We start from the raw sequence: 19,602 nt of genomic DNA on the forward strand, positions 1-19,602 counted from the left end.
TTTGGCAAACAAACCAAATATTTTTACAAAATAAACTTTATCTACACTTTGAAGAAGAGGAAAAGAAACTCGGTTAATCTGAAATAACATATTATCATTTATCACCAAGTTTACCGCCGGCATCAGACGTTGTTTAAAAGCAGTCCGACAAATGTAAACGCGGCCTAACAACAACCTTGAAATCGTGTAAACACTTTAAAATTACATAATATAATCTAATACCGGTAATCATGAGTGCCATGGGGATAAACGCGCGCGTTCTCAAAACTGCGCATTTGTTAGCAACAGGCCAAGCGAAGCACACATTTCAGAGTAAAAGAACTTTTGCTGTAACAAATAATTTAAACATGAAATTTGTTCAATTTACGTATCCTTCGAACCCGAATGAGATTCGGGTGGGATATTTAGAAGGGGATAAAGTTGTAGATATTAATAAGGCTGACTCATTGATGCCTTCTACGATGTTAGGAGTGCTAAACTATGAACATTGCAATAGGGTATTTGGGTAAGTTTCTTTTTCGTTTATTTTACCGGCTTCTGCGGTGTACTCGATATTATTATACTTACTTATGTAGAGTTCATGTACGAAGCACTAACAATCTATAATTAAAAAAAAATAAAGTTCCCTTAAGTACATAGAAACTCAATATTTACTTGTGTTCCTACTATACAGGGTTACTGGTAAGTAGACCGCATCCTTTTAGGAGGTGATAGTATAGGTCAATACGGACAAATTTGACCCTGGGATACACTGGGCAAAAGTTAACCCGTTTCAAGATAATCGAATTTTAAGATCTTTTCTTTACAAGTCGTCTAGGTACACGTATACATTTTTATTACTAGTTAAAAGTCTCGTTTTTGCGGATTTTTGTGTGTTTTGTGGCTTTTTGGATAGCCATATAAATGTAGATGTTTTTTAAGTATTCTGCACAAAAAAATGAAAAGTAATATTTTTGAGAAAATATCTACTAAAAAAGTAATTTCTGTTCGCTATAATTTCCTCTGAGATTTGTACAGTTTTATGGTTTGTTATTATGAAATGATTCATCTTCTATCCAAAAACAAACAAAAATCCACAAAAATGAGACTTTTAACTAATAATGAAAAGTTATACGTGTACCTAGACGACTGATCTTGAAATTCGATTATCTTGAAACGGGTTAACTTTTGCCCAGTGTATCCCAGAGTCAAATTTGTCCGTATTGACCTATACTATCACCTCCTGAAAGGATGCGGTCTACTTACCAGTAACCCTGTATAACAGAATGTAAGTAAGTAACTACTTTTATCCATTAATAATGCATAGGTCTAGGTACCTATCAATATTTAAAAGCACTTAACTATCACAATCCTAATAGTACTATTGGGAAAATAAACAATCAAATCTCTGTTCTAATATTTTAAGCATCAACTTAATAAATATGTAGATTAGAATGCTTTATTATACCCAAATTACTTTATTTTGGTGTAGTAAAGCATATTATGGTAATTTTCCACAAATACACCACTCGGCTGCAAATGTTGAGTATCAGTGACTAGTATTGTTCACATTAAAAGCATTAGCATGTGGAGTATCTATCATAAACATTAATCTATGTATGATGTCCTCCTAGCCGACTATCGGCTACAGCGGCTGTTCTCATATAAGGAGATTAGCCAACTGCGCAGGACATATCATAGTGCACAAGCACTCAGACACAGGTGCACTCACTATTGGGTGCACCGTGATGGGACGGTAATCTGACACAACCGGAGAGAGATAAGATTAATCTATATACCTATACTAATATTATAAACAGGAAAACTTTGTTAGTAATTGATAAAGTCAAAAACTACTGGACCAATTTTCAAAATTCTTTCACCATTAGAAAGCTACATTATCTGCTAGTAACATAGGATATATTTTATCCCGGTATGGGCAGTAGTTCCCACAAGAAGTGGGTGAAACCGTAAAAAAAGGCTAGTTGTTTGATATAAGTGCTAATATGTAAAAACATTATAAAAAATATGGTTTTAGGTTTGAAATAGGTATTTTTAACCTTGCTTCGGTTTTTAATAAATTTAACCGAGAAAGCCCTGAGCAGCGACAGAGGCAGCTGAGATTAGGAGGTTATACTTAGTATGCAATTTTATCTGTTCAATAAATTAAATCCAAACTGATTCAAATTATAGTATGTCAAATATATTTTTTAATACAATTTTGCAATCTTAAATCCTTCATTTTATTGATACATTTTGTTTTTTCCATTAAGAAGCGAATATTTCTCGAATGAAAGAAAGCAATATTAAAAAGTTACACCCTGTTATGCAGATGTATGAAGATGCAACCTTTGTACCTAAATAACATATCAAAAATATTGTGTAAATAAAACATGATATCAGGAGACTAAAAATAAATATTTATAAGAAGCAGTACCTATCAGAATAAAATAAATTTTCCATTGCATAAACAAATTTAACTAAAGTTTTTATCAACTATGGAAAGTTATTGCAGGATAATGATAACAAATTATTCTTTATAATAAAGAGATTGTCTCATTTATCATAGTGAAGATTTTTATTAGAAGTCATACCTAAGTTATAAAGTATAATGACTTGCAAATTTTTACACATTGACTTATTTACAACTACTAGTTGAATTCGCGTCCTGAAGGAACAGTATCCTAGGCCTGAACAAAAAACCAAAGCCTCAGACTCTGGAGTATCAGTGTACAATGTTTAACTTAAGGCAGTTTATTCGTTTTGGTGTGAACGTGGGACAGACAGACAGAGTTAATTTCGCGTTTGTAATATTGGTAATTTCCTCTGACTGGCTGGGTGGACTACAAACTTTTAGCCAGCAAAAACCTCTCCTTCTCTACTTCCCACCATAATATTGAAAGTTAAAATAGAAAATTAACAAACATAATATTTTTCTCCTCAGATTTCCAACGCACAAACCTCCCTCGGTACCAGTTTCCGAAGTTACTCTCAAGGCACCAATCACAGGAGTTGACAAGATCCTATGTGTAGCTTTAAACTATGCAGACCATTGTAAGGAGCAGAATTTACAAGAACCGAAAATACCAATTATATTCAGCAAGTATGCTAGGACGATCATTGGACCGAATGAGTCTGTGAAAATAAGGACTGATGTTGTTAAGGTGAGGTTTTAAATTATATTTTTTAAGTCTTTTTGATGACGAGATTGTTGAACAAAACATTTGAATAGGTATGCGTTGGTGCGATTGTACTGCTATCGTGTGACTGCGCACAAAGGTTGCAAATTCGCGTACATTTCAGTAATGTTCGCACGCAATTTATTATCTTTTACTCAAGGAAATAAACGAGACGAAACATTTTGGTGGAATCTCAGCTTCAGAGACAGACAAAAAAAAAATATATATTTAGGGGCATTTCGCAAAAAAAATATATTTATTTTATAATTAACATAAAACATAACTTTATAATGCCTGAATTCAAAAAAATATAAAGTTTATTTGAATACATGTAGGTGTTTTTATACCTTTGCATCTTTTTCACCTATTAACGTTTGACTTGTTTATTTGCAAATTAGGTACTTAGTAGGTGTGTATGAATTAGCAATTCTAACTAGATTTAATTTATTTGCTAAGCGTAAGTAAATTGGACTCTCTGAATATCAATAGTCAAAAGAGTAGGTACCTGCCTAAAATTGTTTTGAAGTGTTTTATTTGTTACCTATCTGTTTCTATTCTTTCTTACCAATTGGAATCCTTGAAACTGCTATTATAAACATTCCTTTTTTCAGCTTTTTCATAAAAAAGTAATTTACACTTTTAACAAAAAACGAGGAAGTAATTTTCCTTTAATGCAAAAAGTTTTCCAATTCGACACGACTTCGGCCGATACAATATTATCACCAGATACACAAATCCAATAAATAAAAATCCGATAGTTCCTAAACGGCAGTATTCAATAAACGACTCATGTATCTGTTGAATTTCTTACCTCATAGAAATAGGAATTTGAAATTACTTAGGTACCCATTACTACACTAATATCAAAATTCTATCAAAACATCCAAAGCTGTAAAAACAGTCGTAACGAAAATATTTTTTAAAGGGAAATCCTTCAATATGTTTCAGAAACCAGACTGGGAGGTGGAACTGGCAGTCGTCATCGGCAAGACTGGTACTAACATAAAGGCGGAAGAGGCTAAAGACTATATCTTCGGATATACCATTGCTCAAGACATCACTGCTAGAGACTGGCAGAAGGAGAAAAATGGGGGACAGTTTTTACTTGGCAAGGTTTGTGCTTATCATCATCCACTTCATCATCTCACGAGCCTTTCCCCAATTATGTTGGGGTCGGCTTCCAGTCTAACCGGATGCAGCTGAGTACCACTGGTTTACAAGGAGCCACTGCCTATCAGACCTCTTCAACCCAGTTACCCGGGTAACCCAATACATCTTGGCAAGACTGCTTGTCAGACTTTCTGGCTTCTGACTACCCGTAACGACTGCCAAAGATTAAGACACTATTTTTAGCGTAACATCGTGAAAAACATAGTTTCTTTTATCTTGTATTAGTAAAGATTGTTCCAAGCGACGTTCCTAAAGACTTATTGTTGAAGGGAGCTAAAGGTAAAGATATACCTACAACTGATAAAACTTGAATGCTGAAAGGGAAAATTATTCTTTTATGTTGCTCTTGGTAACGAAGATAAGATAAATATTTAGGTAGTGTACAATTTTAATTCAGAAGACTTAAGGATGACATAATCATTGCACTAACAAAACCTATTACCCAATTTTCCTTTGAATAAAAACCTGCAATCTGATTCATTTTACTGAAATTACTTTTAGTACTTTTCTATCCCACACTTTAGAGAAGCACAGAGCTTACTAAAACTTTCCACTTAACTTATTTAATATTTTTTTTACAGTCTCAAGACACATTCTGCCCCCTGGGTCCGTACATATTATCGGCCGATGAAGTCCCGGACCCACACAACTTGTCCATTTGCTGCAGTTTGAACGGCGTGGTGAAGCAAAGCAGCAATACCTGCCAATTGATTCATACCATCCCTAAGATTATTGAGAGGATTACTACGTGAGTATTAAAATTGTTTACTCTTATTTACTTTTTACTCTTGTTTAAAGAAATTTTGTTCTCATTAAATACATTACAAGTGTGGCTTACTTGAGAATATTAACAATTTCTTAAATAACTAAGATTGATTTCGACATTTAAGACAGGTTAAAAAAGCTATAAACAAGTCCCATTCAACATATTTAATTTTTAGATGTGATTTGTAATTATGTGTTACTATTACATAATTACAAATCACATCTAGAGAAGTTACTATTTTCTCTTGTTACATTGTACCCTTGTTACTTTTTACCCATTGCTCAGATGAAAAATTGTTGAAACACAAACATTGAACTTTAAAATATCATTTGTTATTACCAGAATGGAGGATCCCGTATGTGCTTCAAATACTGAAGCTGAAATAATTAAAAAAATATATTAATTCCTTCTTTCTTTTATAGAATAAATTCTCTCTGTCAGGCTCTAGACTCTTTGGCGTGAAAGCAAAACAGACAGAGAAAGTTCTTTCGCATATTCATAACGATATTTTTGTTACTTCCAGTGTAATGACTCTATACCCGGGCGACATAATATTGACCGGCACACCCGGAGGAGTGGGGGTACACCGCAACCCCCCCGAGTTCCTCAAGCCGGGGGACAAACTCGTCAGTGAGATCGAAAGGCTGGGCACTTTGGAAGTCAAAGTTGAACAGTTCTAGTCATATCTTTGTTTAAATTACCCGTTTTCACCAACAATCTCTTAACGTTTCCCTAACTAAGTGTTAGAATAAGGGCTCCCCCAATAATAAAGACAATACGGGACACTTAAACTTTGGTGAAAACGAAATTCGTATTAAGTGTTCCCTAAATGCTCTTAGGGGATCCCTAAATTGTTGTAATATGTTGGTGAAAATGGGCATAAGACATAAGGGTGTGTCTACACGGTGCATGTAGCTGGAGCAAGTTAACATGCTCAAGTAACAAGAGCACGCGGGTGGGTATTAAGGTTTGGTACATGCGCGAGTCGCTTGACCGGTACCTTTTTAAAATGCATTTAACCTGCGCATATGCCTCAACATGCGCAAGCTACTTGCACCGTGTAGACGTACCCTAACAGCTAGTTACACTCGTGGAAACTACTAGCCGTACCCAGATAAATTGTATTACATGTGTATTGCATGTATTTACAAACACAAGTAAAGTTCATCCGCTGTCGTGAAATAGATGTTTTAACATCTATAATATCTTCAACTGTGGAACGAACTGAAAATTATACAAGACAATAAAGATTAGACAGACCAATGTTTTGGCAGTTAAAATATGATATACCTACCTTATTTAAGTGTACTTAAAGTATGTAATAATTCTGAATTTGTAAATGTAAAATACTGCAGGCATTTTGTACCAACTGGTTTTTTTTCACAGTAATTGTGATATGTATGTCGAACTGTTTTATATCAATTTATATGTAAGGTTTACATGCGATTTCTCTGAATATTGTTAATTTTACCAAGGGCCGATTTTTCAATCGTCACTTCGTCACACTTTTATCTGACGATTTAAAAAACGGCTCTCAATGTACTTCTTTTATATATTCATCCATAATATCTTGCAATGTTATAAACATACTTGATACTTTATATACTGAATATATTTTTAATATTGTTGAAAAGATTTTTATTTTCAGACTATTCTAAAACTATTTCACACCTACAGTACATACACGATACACGCAAAACTTACAAATTATTCGCCTTATACTTTTTTCCGAATTTTCCAGGTTTATTTTGAATGATACTTACGTAAAAATCAATAAGAAACGGGTTTCAGAAAGTCGCATCTGTAGGCCAAGCACGAATATCTAACGTATTCGAATCGACAATGTATCGAGGCCTCGATTCGAAAACGGAGTCTGTCGATAGTAGGCAGCACGAACCACATTCGAAGCACTATCGAACACTCGATTCGAATTCTAATGTGACGTCATGCAAATGTAAATAGGGACGCGCCATAGTGAGCAAAATGAACGATTGTTGAATGAATGGTGCGTTCGAAAACTAACTCTATTTATTATTTTTTTTACCTTTGATTAAACGTTTTATTATTATTAAATTATAATAAAAACTGAATGTAATATAAAAAAGAGACCCAAAGTTAATTATTAGACATTATAAAATGGCATTATCTTTAGCAATATAACATAGTTACGGAGATTTTATTTTTTTAAAATGACGGGTACCGAACGCACCCACTTGACATCCGACGCGCGTAAGGGCGCCAAATTTGTTTATGCTTTGCTACACGTCCACAACAAAAGTATTTCTGTTTTTGTTTTGCTACAAATAATTAAGTGCTTTCAATATAATAAATAATTATGAGAACCAGTCAGACGCACGCAATATGAAATGATGGTTGAATTCATGGAAGCGTGAGTAAACAGTTTTAATAAGTTTGAGTGGCATAAACTTTAGTGTGAAGTATTTTAAGTGCAATGCTATTTCTATATTCTATATTTTTAAATTCGGTTTCATTTGTGTCCAGTGGGTTAATTCTATTCCTAAGTTTTGCTCTACAATGATTAAAAATAAACATATAAATAACAAATTTTTTTTCAAACACATTAATTCTATAGGTATCTACGCAAATAAATAAAATATGATTTAATTACTTAGGTACCTTGTTTCTCGTGATTGATATCCATAATTTTCTAGTAAATTTGAAGCTAAAAAATAATATGCGGTACTACGTTCATACAGTGGCGGTCTTTGCATTTTAAATTACTTATATTGAAGCTATTACTAATTGTTCCAATAACTTAACAATAATTTTAAAACACTTTTATTCACAAAACTAACTCTAAACAAAACATAAACACGGTTAAAACTTTATTTTTACACTTCTCGAAACCTTTCTCACCGACTATTTTCAAGTGAATAATGTTTCGACCATACTCGATAGCCAGCCTTCGAGAGTTTACGTTACCGTACGTCAAAACAATGTTCGTGCTGCCATGTTTTGTTTCCTTTTACGCCCGATAGGGGCGCTGTACAATTCTACAGCTACAGTAGCCCAAGCACGAATATTTGCGAAAAGTTATTCGTATCGAAATCGAGTAACATTTGTATGAGAATTGTACAGCGCCCCTATCGGGCGTAAAAGGAAACAAAACATGGCAGCACGAACATTGTTTTGACGTACGGTAACGTAAACTCTCGAAGGCTGGCTATCGAGTATGGTCGAAACATTATTCACTTGAAAAAAGTCGGTGAGAAAAGTTTCGAGAAGTGTAAAAATAAAGTTTTAACCGTGTTTATGTTTTGTTTAGAGTTAGTTTTGTGAATAGAAGTGTTTTAAAATTATTGTTAAGTTATTGGAACAATTAGTAATAGCTTCAATATACTTTAAAATGCAAAGACCGCCACTGTATGAACGTAGTTCATAGTCTTTGCCATATTATGTCATATTATTTTTTAGTGGCAAATTTACTAGAATATTATGGATATTAATCACGAGAAACAAGGTAGATAATAAATCATATTTTATTTATTTGCGTACCTATAGAATTAATGTGTTTGAAAAAAAAATGTTATTTATATGTTTATTTTTAATCATTGTAGAGCAAAACTTAGGAATAGAATTAACCCACTGGACACAAATGAAAACGAATTTAAAAATATAGAATATAGAAATAGCATTGCACTTAAAATACTTCACACTAAAGTTTATGCCACTCAAACTTATAAAAACGGTTTGCTCACGCTTTCATGAATTCAACCATCATTTCATATTGCGTCTGACTGGTTCTCATAATTATTTATTATATTGAAAGCACTCAATTATTTGTAGCAAAAAAATAAACCGGCCAAGTGCGAGTCGGACTCGCGCACCGAGGGTTCCGTACAAATCCTGTATAGATAAAAAGCGAGTCTCGCGCCAACCGCAACTTTCCACATAGATAGTTTTGACTGCCATTGTGGGATCGATAGCAAAGATCAGATATAGTTATGGGAACTCCTTTATAATTTATAACGTAACCTTGTGTTGGAGCTTATTTTATTTTAGGTGATGAGAATTCAGTACTAATGGGATCTTTTATTTTTGAGGGATTAATCACCTAACGAGCCCCAGTATCAGGTTTTTTTCGAAACTGCCTGACGACTTGTAACTGTCGAATTGTAACAACGACTGCTAGAGAGTAGGATTCGGGGCTGCTGGCTTTATGTTTCTAGAGCCTTGACAAAAGTGTAATTCTGTCCCTTTCTTTGTTTTATAAAGTCGGCTTTATTTTATTTTGTAGCATTTTACAAACAAATCCAACTTCAAACATATAAAAAAGCAACAAGAAAACAAAAGCAAGAAAGAAATAAAAAAGATGTTAGGTGCATCGGTCTAGAAGTCGGTGTCTAGAGGATGCATCTATATTTATTTTACCACCGAGATCTAGACCGATGCATATAAACAGTTTTCTTGTTGTTTTTAGAAGTCGTTTTTTTTTTTGTAAAAAGTTTTTATTTTTAACTTTTGTGAAAAGTTCTCGTCAATACGAATAATATTAGCCCAAACACGACGTTACTAAATCATACCGTTGAGGAGTTCTCTCGACTTTCTCACGTCTCCATCATCAAGAAAGCTCTAAACCTTCACTGTTTGATAGTATCACCAGACATACATCTGAGAATCAAGTTTTAATCCTATGCATGCCTACAATTTCTGATAGTTGCCCTCGATTTCTCAGGATTTCCATCATCAGATCCTGACCTGATGACAATGGAAATAAACGGCGGGTATACTCTTTTACTACAAAGAAATGATTTCTCAAATCCGTCAAACTTGGTCGTTTAAATTCCCCATTGAAATGAGGAAAATATTTGATTTGATTTGATAATAAACTCTTTTGCAAAAAAAAACGGGCACCTATGCGAAATCTTAGTTTTAAGGACTTCACGTGTATTTCAAAGGGTTTTAATGATTGTAGTATGTTTCTAGCATCAAAAGAGTTAGCGGAGCATGCGTGAGAGTGTATTCTAAATTTGCATTTTGTACAATTGCTAAGAAATTGGTTAAACCTTGTTTTGGACTAATTGCTGGCAGAAAGTTCGTCGGTGTTTTGAAAAGTTTTTGAAGTGATTTTCAGGAAAATGATAATGCAGTTTTAATTAATGATTAATGTACGTTTTTGTTAGATTAAAACATTTTTTAAAAACTATGCGTATTTGATAAAATTTTAACCTACTCTAAATGGGCTATACTGATGATTGATGGCAATGTTAAGAGTTTCGGTATTTTAGTGTAAAGCGTTCTATTGTTTAGATATTGTACCCACGTGTTTTAAAATATCGCTTTTTCATAAATAAACACTATTTAGAAGAGTATCAGTACCTTTGGCTGCGACAAAACAAATTTAAAGTAAGCAGTGCCGATCACAAACCGTCTCCTATAGGACTTTGACATTTAAAAAATACCAAATTTTTTGATAAATGTTAAAATTAACCACATGAATAATGATGAGGAGGGTAACAGCTATCCAAAAAGTCAAATTATTGCCGCGTTGAAGATCTCGATAACTCCATAGGTATCGGGTTACTAAACGACGATTTAGCTGAAAGGGAGTCAAGAATTCAAAATTATTGGCCAAACGTATGTTTCTTAAGAAATGAGCAGCTAGCCAATTATTGTTCTGGTTTAAGCAGGAAAGTGCTGTAGATGCCAGAAAAATCTCGGTGTAGGCAAGTTTATTTAATAAAATATCCGTGGGAGCAAAACACGCTATTTGAACGCTCAGACTCATAGATCTTCAGAGGTCTACGGAGTTTCCCAAGAGACAAGGTTCTTTAAAAATCAGTAATTACGAGACCTTAAGACCTCGTGCTCACAGTCTATGCGCTATTTTCTGTATTTTGTAGAATTTCAAAACTTTTAAAAATGTCAAAGTCCTATAGGAGACGAGTTGTGATTTGCACTGCTTACTTTAAATTGGTTTTATCGCAGCCAAAGGTACTGATACTCTTCTAAATAGTGTTTATTTATGAAAAAGCGATATTTTAAAACACGTGGGTACAATATCTAAACAATAGAACGCTTTACACTAAAATACCGAAACTCTTAACATTGCCATCAATCATCAGTATAGCCCATTTAGCGTAGGTGAAAATCTTATCAAATACGCATAGTTTTTAAAAAATGTTTTAATCTAACAAAAACGTACATTAATCATTAATTAAAACTGCATTATCATTTTCCTGAAAATCACTTCAAAAACTTTTCAAAACACCGACGAACTTTCTGCCAGCAATTAGTCCAAAACAATGTTTAACCAATTTCTTAGCCATTGTACAAAATTCAAATTTAGAATACACTCTCACGCATGCTCGCCTAACTCTTTTGATGCTAGAAACATACTACAATCATTAAAACCCTTTGAAATACACCTAAAGTCCTTAAAACTAAGATTTCGCATAGGTGCCCGTTTTTTTTGCAAAAGAGTGTATTTTAATATTTTATGTAACTTCAAATTTATCATTTTCGCATTTTTTCCTTTATCTGTACTATATAACGTTGCTTCTTGCCGAATTTCAAGATTCTGAGTTCACGGGAAGTACAGTCAACTTCAGGTCAGTAGTAACAGTTTTATAGGAAAATCGTACTTATTACTATTGAGTTAAGGTGCACGACAGTTACCACTGATGTGCCGTCTACCGTACCTTGTAGGTTTTGATTCCCTAGCGTGTGACGGAAATTCGTCTAAGGTGTCGGTATAACTGCTGTATCTTTTGATCGCGTTAACTTAGATGTTTGATTTTTTCACTGCCTAAAGGGACAATAGACCTAGGTATTTGGTATAAATTTCAATTTGATGCCTTTATTCGTTCGTGAGAAATAAGGTAGTAAGTTTCATTTTATTTAAATATTTTTTTTTACATTATATAACTAAAAAAATGAGATTTTCGTAATTTTTCCTATATTTGCATTATATGACAATGCTTCATGCCAAATTTCAAGACTCTGAGTTTACGGGAAGTATCCTGTAGGTTTTGATTCCTTTCCGAGTGTCGAAAATTTGTTGAAAATATCGACATAATCGGCTGTATCTTTTGATTGGCTTGGCTTAGAAATTTGATATTTTCACAGCTTAAAGGGACAATAAGCCTGAGTACTTCATGTGAATTTCAGCTTGATACGTCCACGCGTTCTTGAGATAGAGGGTCTTGACAGACAGACAGACAGACAGACAGACAGACAGACAGACAGACGGACAACAAAGTGATCCTATAAGGGTTCCGTTTTTTCCTTTTGAGGTACGGAACCCTAAAAACAGAAATACTTTTGTTGTGGACGTGTAGCAAAACATAAACAAACTTGGCGCCCTTACGCGCGTCGGATGTCAAGTTGGTGCGTTCGGTACCCGTCATTTAAAAAAAATAAAATCTCCGTAACTATGTTATATTGCTAAAGATAATGCCATTTTATAATGTCTAATAATTAACTTTGGATCTCTTTTTTATATTACATTCAGTTTTTATTATAATTTAATAATAATAAAACGTTTAATCAAAGGTAAAAAAAATATTAACAACTAGAGTTAGTTTTCGAACGCACCATTCATTCAACAATCGTTCATTTTGCTCACTATGGCGCGTCCCTATTTACATTTGCATGACGTCACCTCCGAATTCGAATCGAGTGTTCGATAGTGGAGTGCTTCGAATGTGGTTCGTGCTGCCTACTATCGACAGACTCCGTTTTCGAATCGAGGCCTCGATACATTGTCGATACGAATACGTTTGATATTCGTGCTTGGCCTACTGAAATCGTCCTGGGCCGACCTTATACAATCATGATATTGCCTTATTTTTTTATAATAGGTTTTCTTTAAATGTTTTAAAAACTCCTTACATCTAATCAAAAAAATGATTTTTACCACAGTAATCAAAATGACATAAAACCTGTCAGTTAAGGTGGGTGACTTTTCAGGAAAAACACGAGAATTATCCTGTAAAAAATATATATTTTGTTACTTTGGTGCATTGAACTAGATTGACTCTTAGACTCTTATTCTAGCAGCTAAAAGGTATGTGAAACTGTTTTGAATGAACTTTCAATAATATCCCACAGCATCTCTAAGTTTAAACCCGTCTAAAAATGTACCAGATCTATATGGCTCCGCGTTGGATTACAATACTAAGGCCCGGTTTAACTCTTTAGCGATAAAGTGTCGACTGTCTGCAAAATAAAGGCTGTTTAAAATTTCTGCCAGATATTGCAATGCGAAACTTGTGAATTGGTTGTGAATTAAAAGACGAAGGAAAAAACCGTGTGTTACGTGTTTAGTATTGTTAAGATAATTTAAAAAATATTGATTTGTATACCTCGTAAATTATATTAATAGGTGAATTGTAGTAGACATCTGTGTTGCTGGGAAGTTTGTTCTTCCCCGCTTCTTCTTTCCAGCCATAACACTATAAAGTGGTGAAAGGGGGGCGTTTTGGGGGTGCTGTAATTTTGACGTTAAAAAGTGCTAATGCCTTTATTAATAAAGATTTCAACTTTGACCTAATGACAATCTAGGAGAGAGATGAGAACTACCCTACCTAATGAATGTCTGATTTCTTATAATGCTAAATATTTTCAGTACCTAATCAACACTAACATGAAATTCCTACAATTCATACCTAACGATTCTACTACTGGTCAGATCCGAGTGGGATATTTGAAGGGCGACAATGTTGTGGACATCTGTTGTCAAGATTGTTCTATGCCTACGACTATGATAGAAATATTGGAAGCAGAAATCGTGGATAGAATTCAAACGTGAGTTATAAATTTATAGATGTTCTGCTATATATTTAGAGACCATTAAATAAGTAGATCCTGAACTGATAAGCTTGATACCTGAACAAGACGTACGTACTTCCAAACCCTGTTTTTTTTGGAGGTGAAGTTTCGTAAAATCCTAAGCAAAAATCAAATTTCAACATTGTATAGTTCGGCCATTCAGAGAATGCGTTCCTGACACGTCGCGATTGAACTGACGACGTAACTTTGCAATGGCGTTGCAGTTACGATAAAAATATTTTTGCTGGTTGTTTACCGTTTTAACAATTGAGGAGCATTAAAACAACATTATTATATCAATAATCAATGAATGTTATAATTTTGTGCCAAACTGAGTGTCAAATAACTTGGTAAACAATATTTTTCTAAATCTATACTGCGCTATTACAAGGTTATGTCAGCGGTTTATATTTTGTAGTGCTGTGCTAAAAATAACAGGCAAGTATCGTAATCTGTTCTTATACAGTTATAATATAAAATAATACGTTTTGATTTTCTTTTTAAGAATTGGAAAATAATGGACTATAAGACTTAATTATAACGTTTATGAAATATAAAAATAAAACTATGACCAAACCGCATTTTTATACTTAGATTAAAAATGGTAACCCCAAATGGCGTTATGGGCCGCCATTTTGTGACGCTAAAACAGTCGTCCGTTGTCGTTTCGTGCGCATAGACCACGTTTTTCAAGTGTTTTCGATCTGTTTTTATTTGATTACCCGGCTTTTGTTAGACCGAGATATCAGGATTGATTCTGTTATTGATAATAATATAATTATACATGTAGGCGAAGATGATGATGAAGACACCACCTCCTCAAGCAAATCGGAGTCTGATTAATATTCTGTTCGCACATTCAATTCAATGTACTTGTAACAAAGAATAAATAAAACAATTTTATTATATGAATATTACCTTTTTTTGGTTTCCACTTAAATAACTAAAATATAAAACAAATGATTCCGCCAATTTAAAACGAAAATAATCTTAAAATAATGCGGCGGTTCATTTTGAAGGAACGGTAACGAACTCAGTGTTATGTTGTGCCCATCACTAGTCGTGACTAACTGATAGGTGTCAGGAACGCATTCTCTGAACGGCCGAAGTATAGTTTCTGAAATGTTGTAATTAATCAGTGAGTCGAATTTTGCTTTTATAGTAGACTAGCCGTTTTTTCGCAGTTTTGCGTCCTGTGGAAACTACTGCATATAGCTTCCGAATAGTAAAAAAATACTTATTCGGTCATATAGTTTCAGAGCCTATTCATGTCAAACAGACAATCAATCAAATCTTTCTCTTTATTATATTAGTGAAGAAAAGAAGATGGTCAAAGTCAAAGCTCTTTATTCTGTGTTCATAGGTTACAGAGGTACATAATATTAAGTATCGCTCGTAAAGCATACAAAAATAAGAACAAATTTTCACAAATAACACATTTTTACCTTCAAATATTTCTAGATTACACTGCAACGATACTTCAGAAGGAGTTCCCCTATCTTCGGTCAAATTAGTAGCCCCAATTGACAATATGGACAAAATATTAGGGGTTGCCCTGAACTATTCGGATCATTGTAAGGAAATAAACGTGGACCACCCACCCATACCTATGATATTTAGCAAGTTTTCCAGCACTATAATTGGGCCTAACGATCCTTTGAGGATAAGGACTGAAGTTTGCAAGGTAAGTTCTATATAAAGTTTTCAGGATCTAACCCACTTCATAGGTAAGCCCTTTTATTATCTAGGGCACTGGCCTATTCTCATACAGAGAAGGAATGAGCGTTATTCACCACGCTTGCTCAAGGTAGATTGGCGATTTCAGACTTAAGTCCAGGTTTTTTTAAAGATGCTTTCCTTCACCTTTAATCAGTCATACCTAGGTGTTCGAGATACTAAGAAAGAACGTATTTAAGTGAGAATATAGAGGTCTATTCGTACTTATGTACTTGACCTGGAATTGAACCTAACCACAAGGCTACCACGACTTGTCATTCTATCTAAAATACTTTTTAAATGATAATCTTTATTTAAACAAATAGAATTACCACCATCCTCTTCTAAATTCAAAGTTTAACGACCTATCCTACTCGTGTCTACCTCCACATAAAGATGGGGTCAAAAATTCGTAGTGAATCACAGAGGTCTGTTCTGACCTCAGAGTCTCGCAAATTGGGGTCAATTATCGGAGTAAATTGACGCTGTAATTCATAGTGTGTAGGTGTAGCGTATGATGAAATAATGTCACTAGTGTTTAGTACGTCTTCCGTTTATTAAAGACGTTTTGGTACTGGCTGGTTTTTTGAATTTGTACCGGTCTAGCACTGTTGCTAACTCTTTGTTGAAGCCGTCTTTTAGGTTTTGTGGCTTACGCTATGGTTCAAGGTTGATTTATAAATTAGCAATATTTCAAACATAAAGTAGTAACGATCCTTTGAGGATAAGGACTGAAGTTTGCAAGGTAAGTTCTATATAAAGTTTTCAGGATCTAACCCACTTCATAGGTAAGCCCTTTTATTATCTAGGGCACTGGCCTATTCTCATACAGAGAAGGAATGAGCGTTATTCACCACGCTTGCTCAAGGTAGATTGGCGATTTCAGACTTAAGTCCAGGTTTTTTTAAAGATGCTTTCCTTCACCTTTAATCAGTCATACCTAGGTGTTCGAGATACTAAGAAAGAACGTATTTAAGTGAGAATATAGAGGTCTATTCGTACTTATGTACTTGACCTGGAATTGAACCTAACCACAAGGCTACCACGACTTGTCATTCTATCTAAAATACTTTTTAAATGATAATCTTTATTTAAACAAATAGAATTACCACCATCCTCTTCTAAATTCAAAGTTTAACGACCTATCCTACTCGTGTCTACCTCCACATAAAGATGGGGTCAAAAATTCGTAGTGAATCACAGAGGTCTGTTCTGACCTCAGAGTCTCGCAAATTGGGGTCAATTATCGGAGTAAATTGACGCTGTAATTCATAGTGTGTAGGTGTAGCGTATGATGAAATAATGTCACTAGTGTTTAGTACGTCTTCCGTTTATTAAAGACGTTTTGGTACTGGCTGGTTTTTTGAATTTGTACCGGTCTAGCACTGTTGCTAACTCTTTGTTGAAGCCGTCTTTTAGGTTTTGTGGCTTACGCTATGGTTCAAGGTTGATTTATAAATTAGCAATATTTCAAACATAAAGTAGTAAGCAGTATATGAAGCATGTGCAGTAGGTAGGTACCTATCGTTTTATATCTTTAGTAATACTCCTACTTTAGCACTTGCAAACGCATTGCACAAACTGTGGGAATCTTTTGCTCAAAATTTAACACAGATATTATAAAGTAGCATATTCCTTCATCTATAAATGGGGCTATCTAATTCATATTCATGTTGTTTATTGCATTACATAACGTAGGTAAATTAGGGAAAAAATATAAAATGGACACCATTATGGACCCTGATGGGCACAGCAATATTGAAAGTTTATCCTGACCATGTAGTTCTTGAGATTAGCTCGCTCTTAAAAACAAACCCAGCTCTCTAATAAGATTGACACAAAGTGTTTTCCAGAAAGTGGACTGGGAAGTAGAACTGGCAGTCGTGATAGGCAAAGTTGCCAGTACCGTGACAGCTGCCGATGCTGACAAATATATCTTCGGCTACACTATCGCGCAGGACATCTCCGATAGAGAATGGCAGAAAGAGAAGAATGGGGCACAGTTTTTACTTGGCAAGGTTTGTTCTAAATCGCGTACCTATTAGGTCGTTAGTAGGTACGTACTGAAAAAGTATAATCAGGAGGAAAGCGTATGTTGGCGTGACTTAGGTGTTTTTACTAAAAGATACTTTTCTTGGAGATGGGATATCATCAAATAGTGCCTCCCGCAGTGGATGCAGTGAAGGTGTTCCTCCGTTCCTCCTCAAGCCCTTTGTGTACCAAAGCCGCGGTAACTTTTTCGAAAAAGTCTTGAAAGACTTCGGCCTTATGATATTTAACTATATTTCTGTGCACGCATTTATACAGTGAAGCTATGTAGTCTATACGAAGCTAATTCAAAATTTTTGCTCCCAACAGTCTCAAGACACGTTCTGCCCCATTGGACCTTACATAGTAACTAAAGACGAGATCGAAGACCCATATAATCTGAACCTTACTTGCAGTATCAATGGAGTTGAGAAACAGAACAGTAATACCAGCAACATTATACACAAAATACCCGCTATTATTGAGAGGATAAGCAGGTATGGATCTGCTTAATATCACTTTCTTACAAGCGGAATTTCCAATCGGTTTTTCCGAAATGGGTTATTTGACGAATCGCTCATTCGCAATATTGTTTGGTTAATTCATTTTTACTACAGCGAAGTTTTGGACTTCGGACATACAGAAAAACACTTTAGCTTATGTGACCATTGAATTCCGACGAGTTGTATAGAGTAACTTTTGCAGGAATTTAAAACTGGCACTACCACGCCCTGCTCTTATTCTAATTTTTTTTGGGGACGACGCAGCAAGTGTTCGTCTTCCATATTCTTCTATCTGCCGTCATCCTACAAGTAACATTCTTTCCAGCCCTATCTATTTTCACAAAATCCATCCGTTGTTTCTTTCCTCTATATTCATCCTTTTTAATGATAAAAATGATCCTCTAACGTGATCAAAACTGAAGCAAAATTTGCATTAAAATACCAGTCGGAAAGATCAACGTCTCTTGACAATTAAACGTCGGATCAGTAATGTGGGTGCATTTAGCACAGGGTCAATTGATACAACTGACGTTTGTACAAGTTACCTGTATCTGGTTTCAGCTGGTTCACACAGAATTCCACTCAATTGAAGAGTTCTGGAGCGTATATGCCTAAAACCCCATTTATGCTACAACATGAAATTGGATTGTTTATTTGGAAATTCGTGACTCTTGCTATTCTAACACACAATTCTGACACTCTTGCCTCATTTTTCACCTCTCTGAAAATGTTCTGTTGCCCATTTCCATTCAAAATCTTTTCCTGTAAAATAGTGACTTGGTCTTTGGCTAAAAGTTAAAGTGAGTAACCAATTAGTCCCATCTTGGTAGCCACCAATTTCAGCCATGCAAACATTATACATCTTATTTGGACATTCGCTGCAATCTAGTTCTTATATCCCCAAATATAAGATTTATTTCTCCTCTCCTTCTAGTGTCATGACGCTGCTCCCAGGCGATTTGATCTTAACGGGCACTCCTGGTGGAACTGGGGGCATACGATCACCGCCCGAGTTTCTGCAACCTGGTGACGTCATACGTAGCGAGATACAGAACATTGGCTTCTTCGAAACTAAGGTTGAGAAGTTTTGATCTTGCAATAAATGTATGGAATGTTGATGGCAATTTTCTTGTTTTTACTTTGCATAAGCCAAACTTTTATATACTTATAATTCGCCAAACTTGTTGTCGTCATAGAACAATACCGCTCAGAAACGATTTTAGGTATCAGCTAAGCCCTAAGGTATGGGAGGAGTATGGACCACATGCGCGAACTTCTGATCGGAATTTAGATGAAAACCGCCGTTATGTTTCGCGAGAATTATACGAATTCAGGAATTAAACATGTTCAAAAATCTCATAAAGAAGAAATCAATCAATCGTTTGTTACTTCACTTTCTACATAATTTTACAATATTTTGCTTAATTCTAAAAAGTGCTGATGTAAGATTTGCCTGAACTAGGTAAAA

The 19,602-nt window shown here is 34.7% G+C and overlaps 2 protein-coding genes across 2 annotated transcripts; both read left to right on the plus strand.

Moving 5' to 3' along the window:
- The first annotated feature begins 18 nt into the window (after window positions 1-18).
- On the plus strand, window positions 19-5,879 carry LOC124641915 (fumarylacetoacetate hydrolase domain-containing protein 2-like). The gene is made up of 5 exons (XM_047180175.1): window positions 19-505; window positions 2,924-3,143; window positions 4,107-4,271; window positions 4,910-5,076; window positions 5,618-5,879. The coding sequence occupies exons 1-5, from the start codon at window positions 231-233 to the stop codon at window positions 5,772-5,774; spliced, it is 984 nt and encodes a 327-aa protein (XP_047036131.1). The 5' UTR covers window positions 19-230; the 3' UTR covers window positions 5,775-5,879.
- Window positions 5,880-13,702: 7,823 nt separating this feature from the next.
- LOC124641716 (fumarylacetoacetate hydrolase domain-containing protein 2-like) lies at window positions 13,703-19,243 on the plus strand. The gene is made up of 5 exons (XM_047179882.1): window positions 13,703-13,863; window positions 15,349-15,571; window positions 17,457-17,621; window positions 17,962-18,128; window positions 19,069-19,243. The coding sequence occupies exons 1-5, from the start codon at window positions 13,703-13,705 to the stop codon at window positions 19,223-19,225; spliced, it is 873 nt and encodes a 290-aa protein (XP_047035838.1). The 3' UTR covers window positions 19,226-19,243.
- Window positions 19,244-19,602: the final 359 nt, after the last annotated feature.

The sequence above is a fragment of the Helicoverpa zea genome, chromosome 23 (genome assembly GCF_022581195.2).
Source record: "Helicoverpa zea isolate HzStark_Cry1AcR chromosome 23, ilHelZeax1.1, whole genome shotgun sequence".
Taxonomy (NCBI): domain Eukaryota; kingdom Metazoa; phylum Arthropoda; class Insecta; order Lepidoptera; family Noctuidae; genus Helicoverpa; species Helicoverpa zea.

Excerpts from the sequence above, each read along its gene's own strand:
- LOC124641915 (XM_047180175.1), top strand. The coding sequence starts at position 231 with ATGAGTGCCATGGGGATAAACGCGCGCGTTCTCAAAACTGCGCATTTG. Across the intron at positions 506-2,923 it reads CATTGCAATAGGGTATTTGG|ATTTCCAACGCACAAACCTC; the intron begins GTAAGTTTCTTT and ends TTTTCTCCTCAG. Across the intron at positions 4,272-4,909 it reads GACAGTTTTTACTTGGCAAG|TCTCAAGACACATTCTGCCC; the intron begins GTTTGTGCTTAT and ends TTTTTTTTACAG.
- LOC124641716 (XM_047179882.1), top strand. The coding sequence starts at position 13,703 with ATGAAATTCCTACAATTCATACCTAACGATTCTACTACTGGTCAGATC. Across the intron at positions 13,864-15,348 it reads ATCGTGGATAGAATTCAAAC|ATTACACTGCAACGATACTT; the intron begins GTGAGTTATAAA and ends AAATATTTCTAG. Across the intron at positions 18,129-19,068 it reads ATTATTGAGAGGATAAGCAG|TGTCATGACGCTGCTCCCAG; the intron begins GTATGGATCTGC and ends CTCTCCTTCTAG.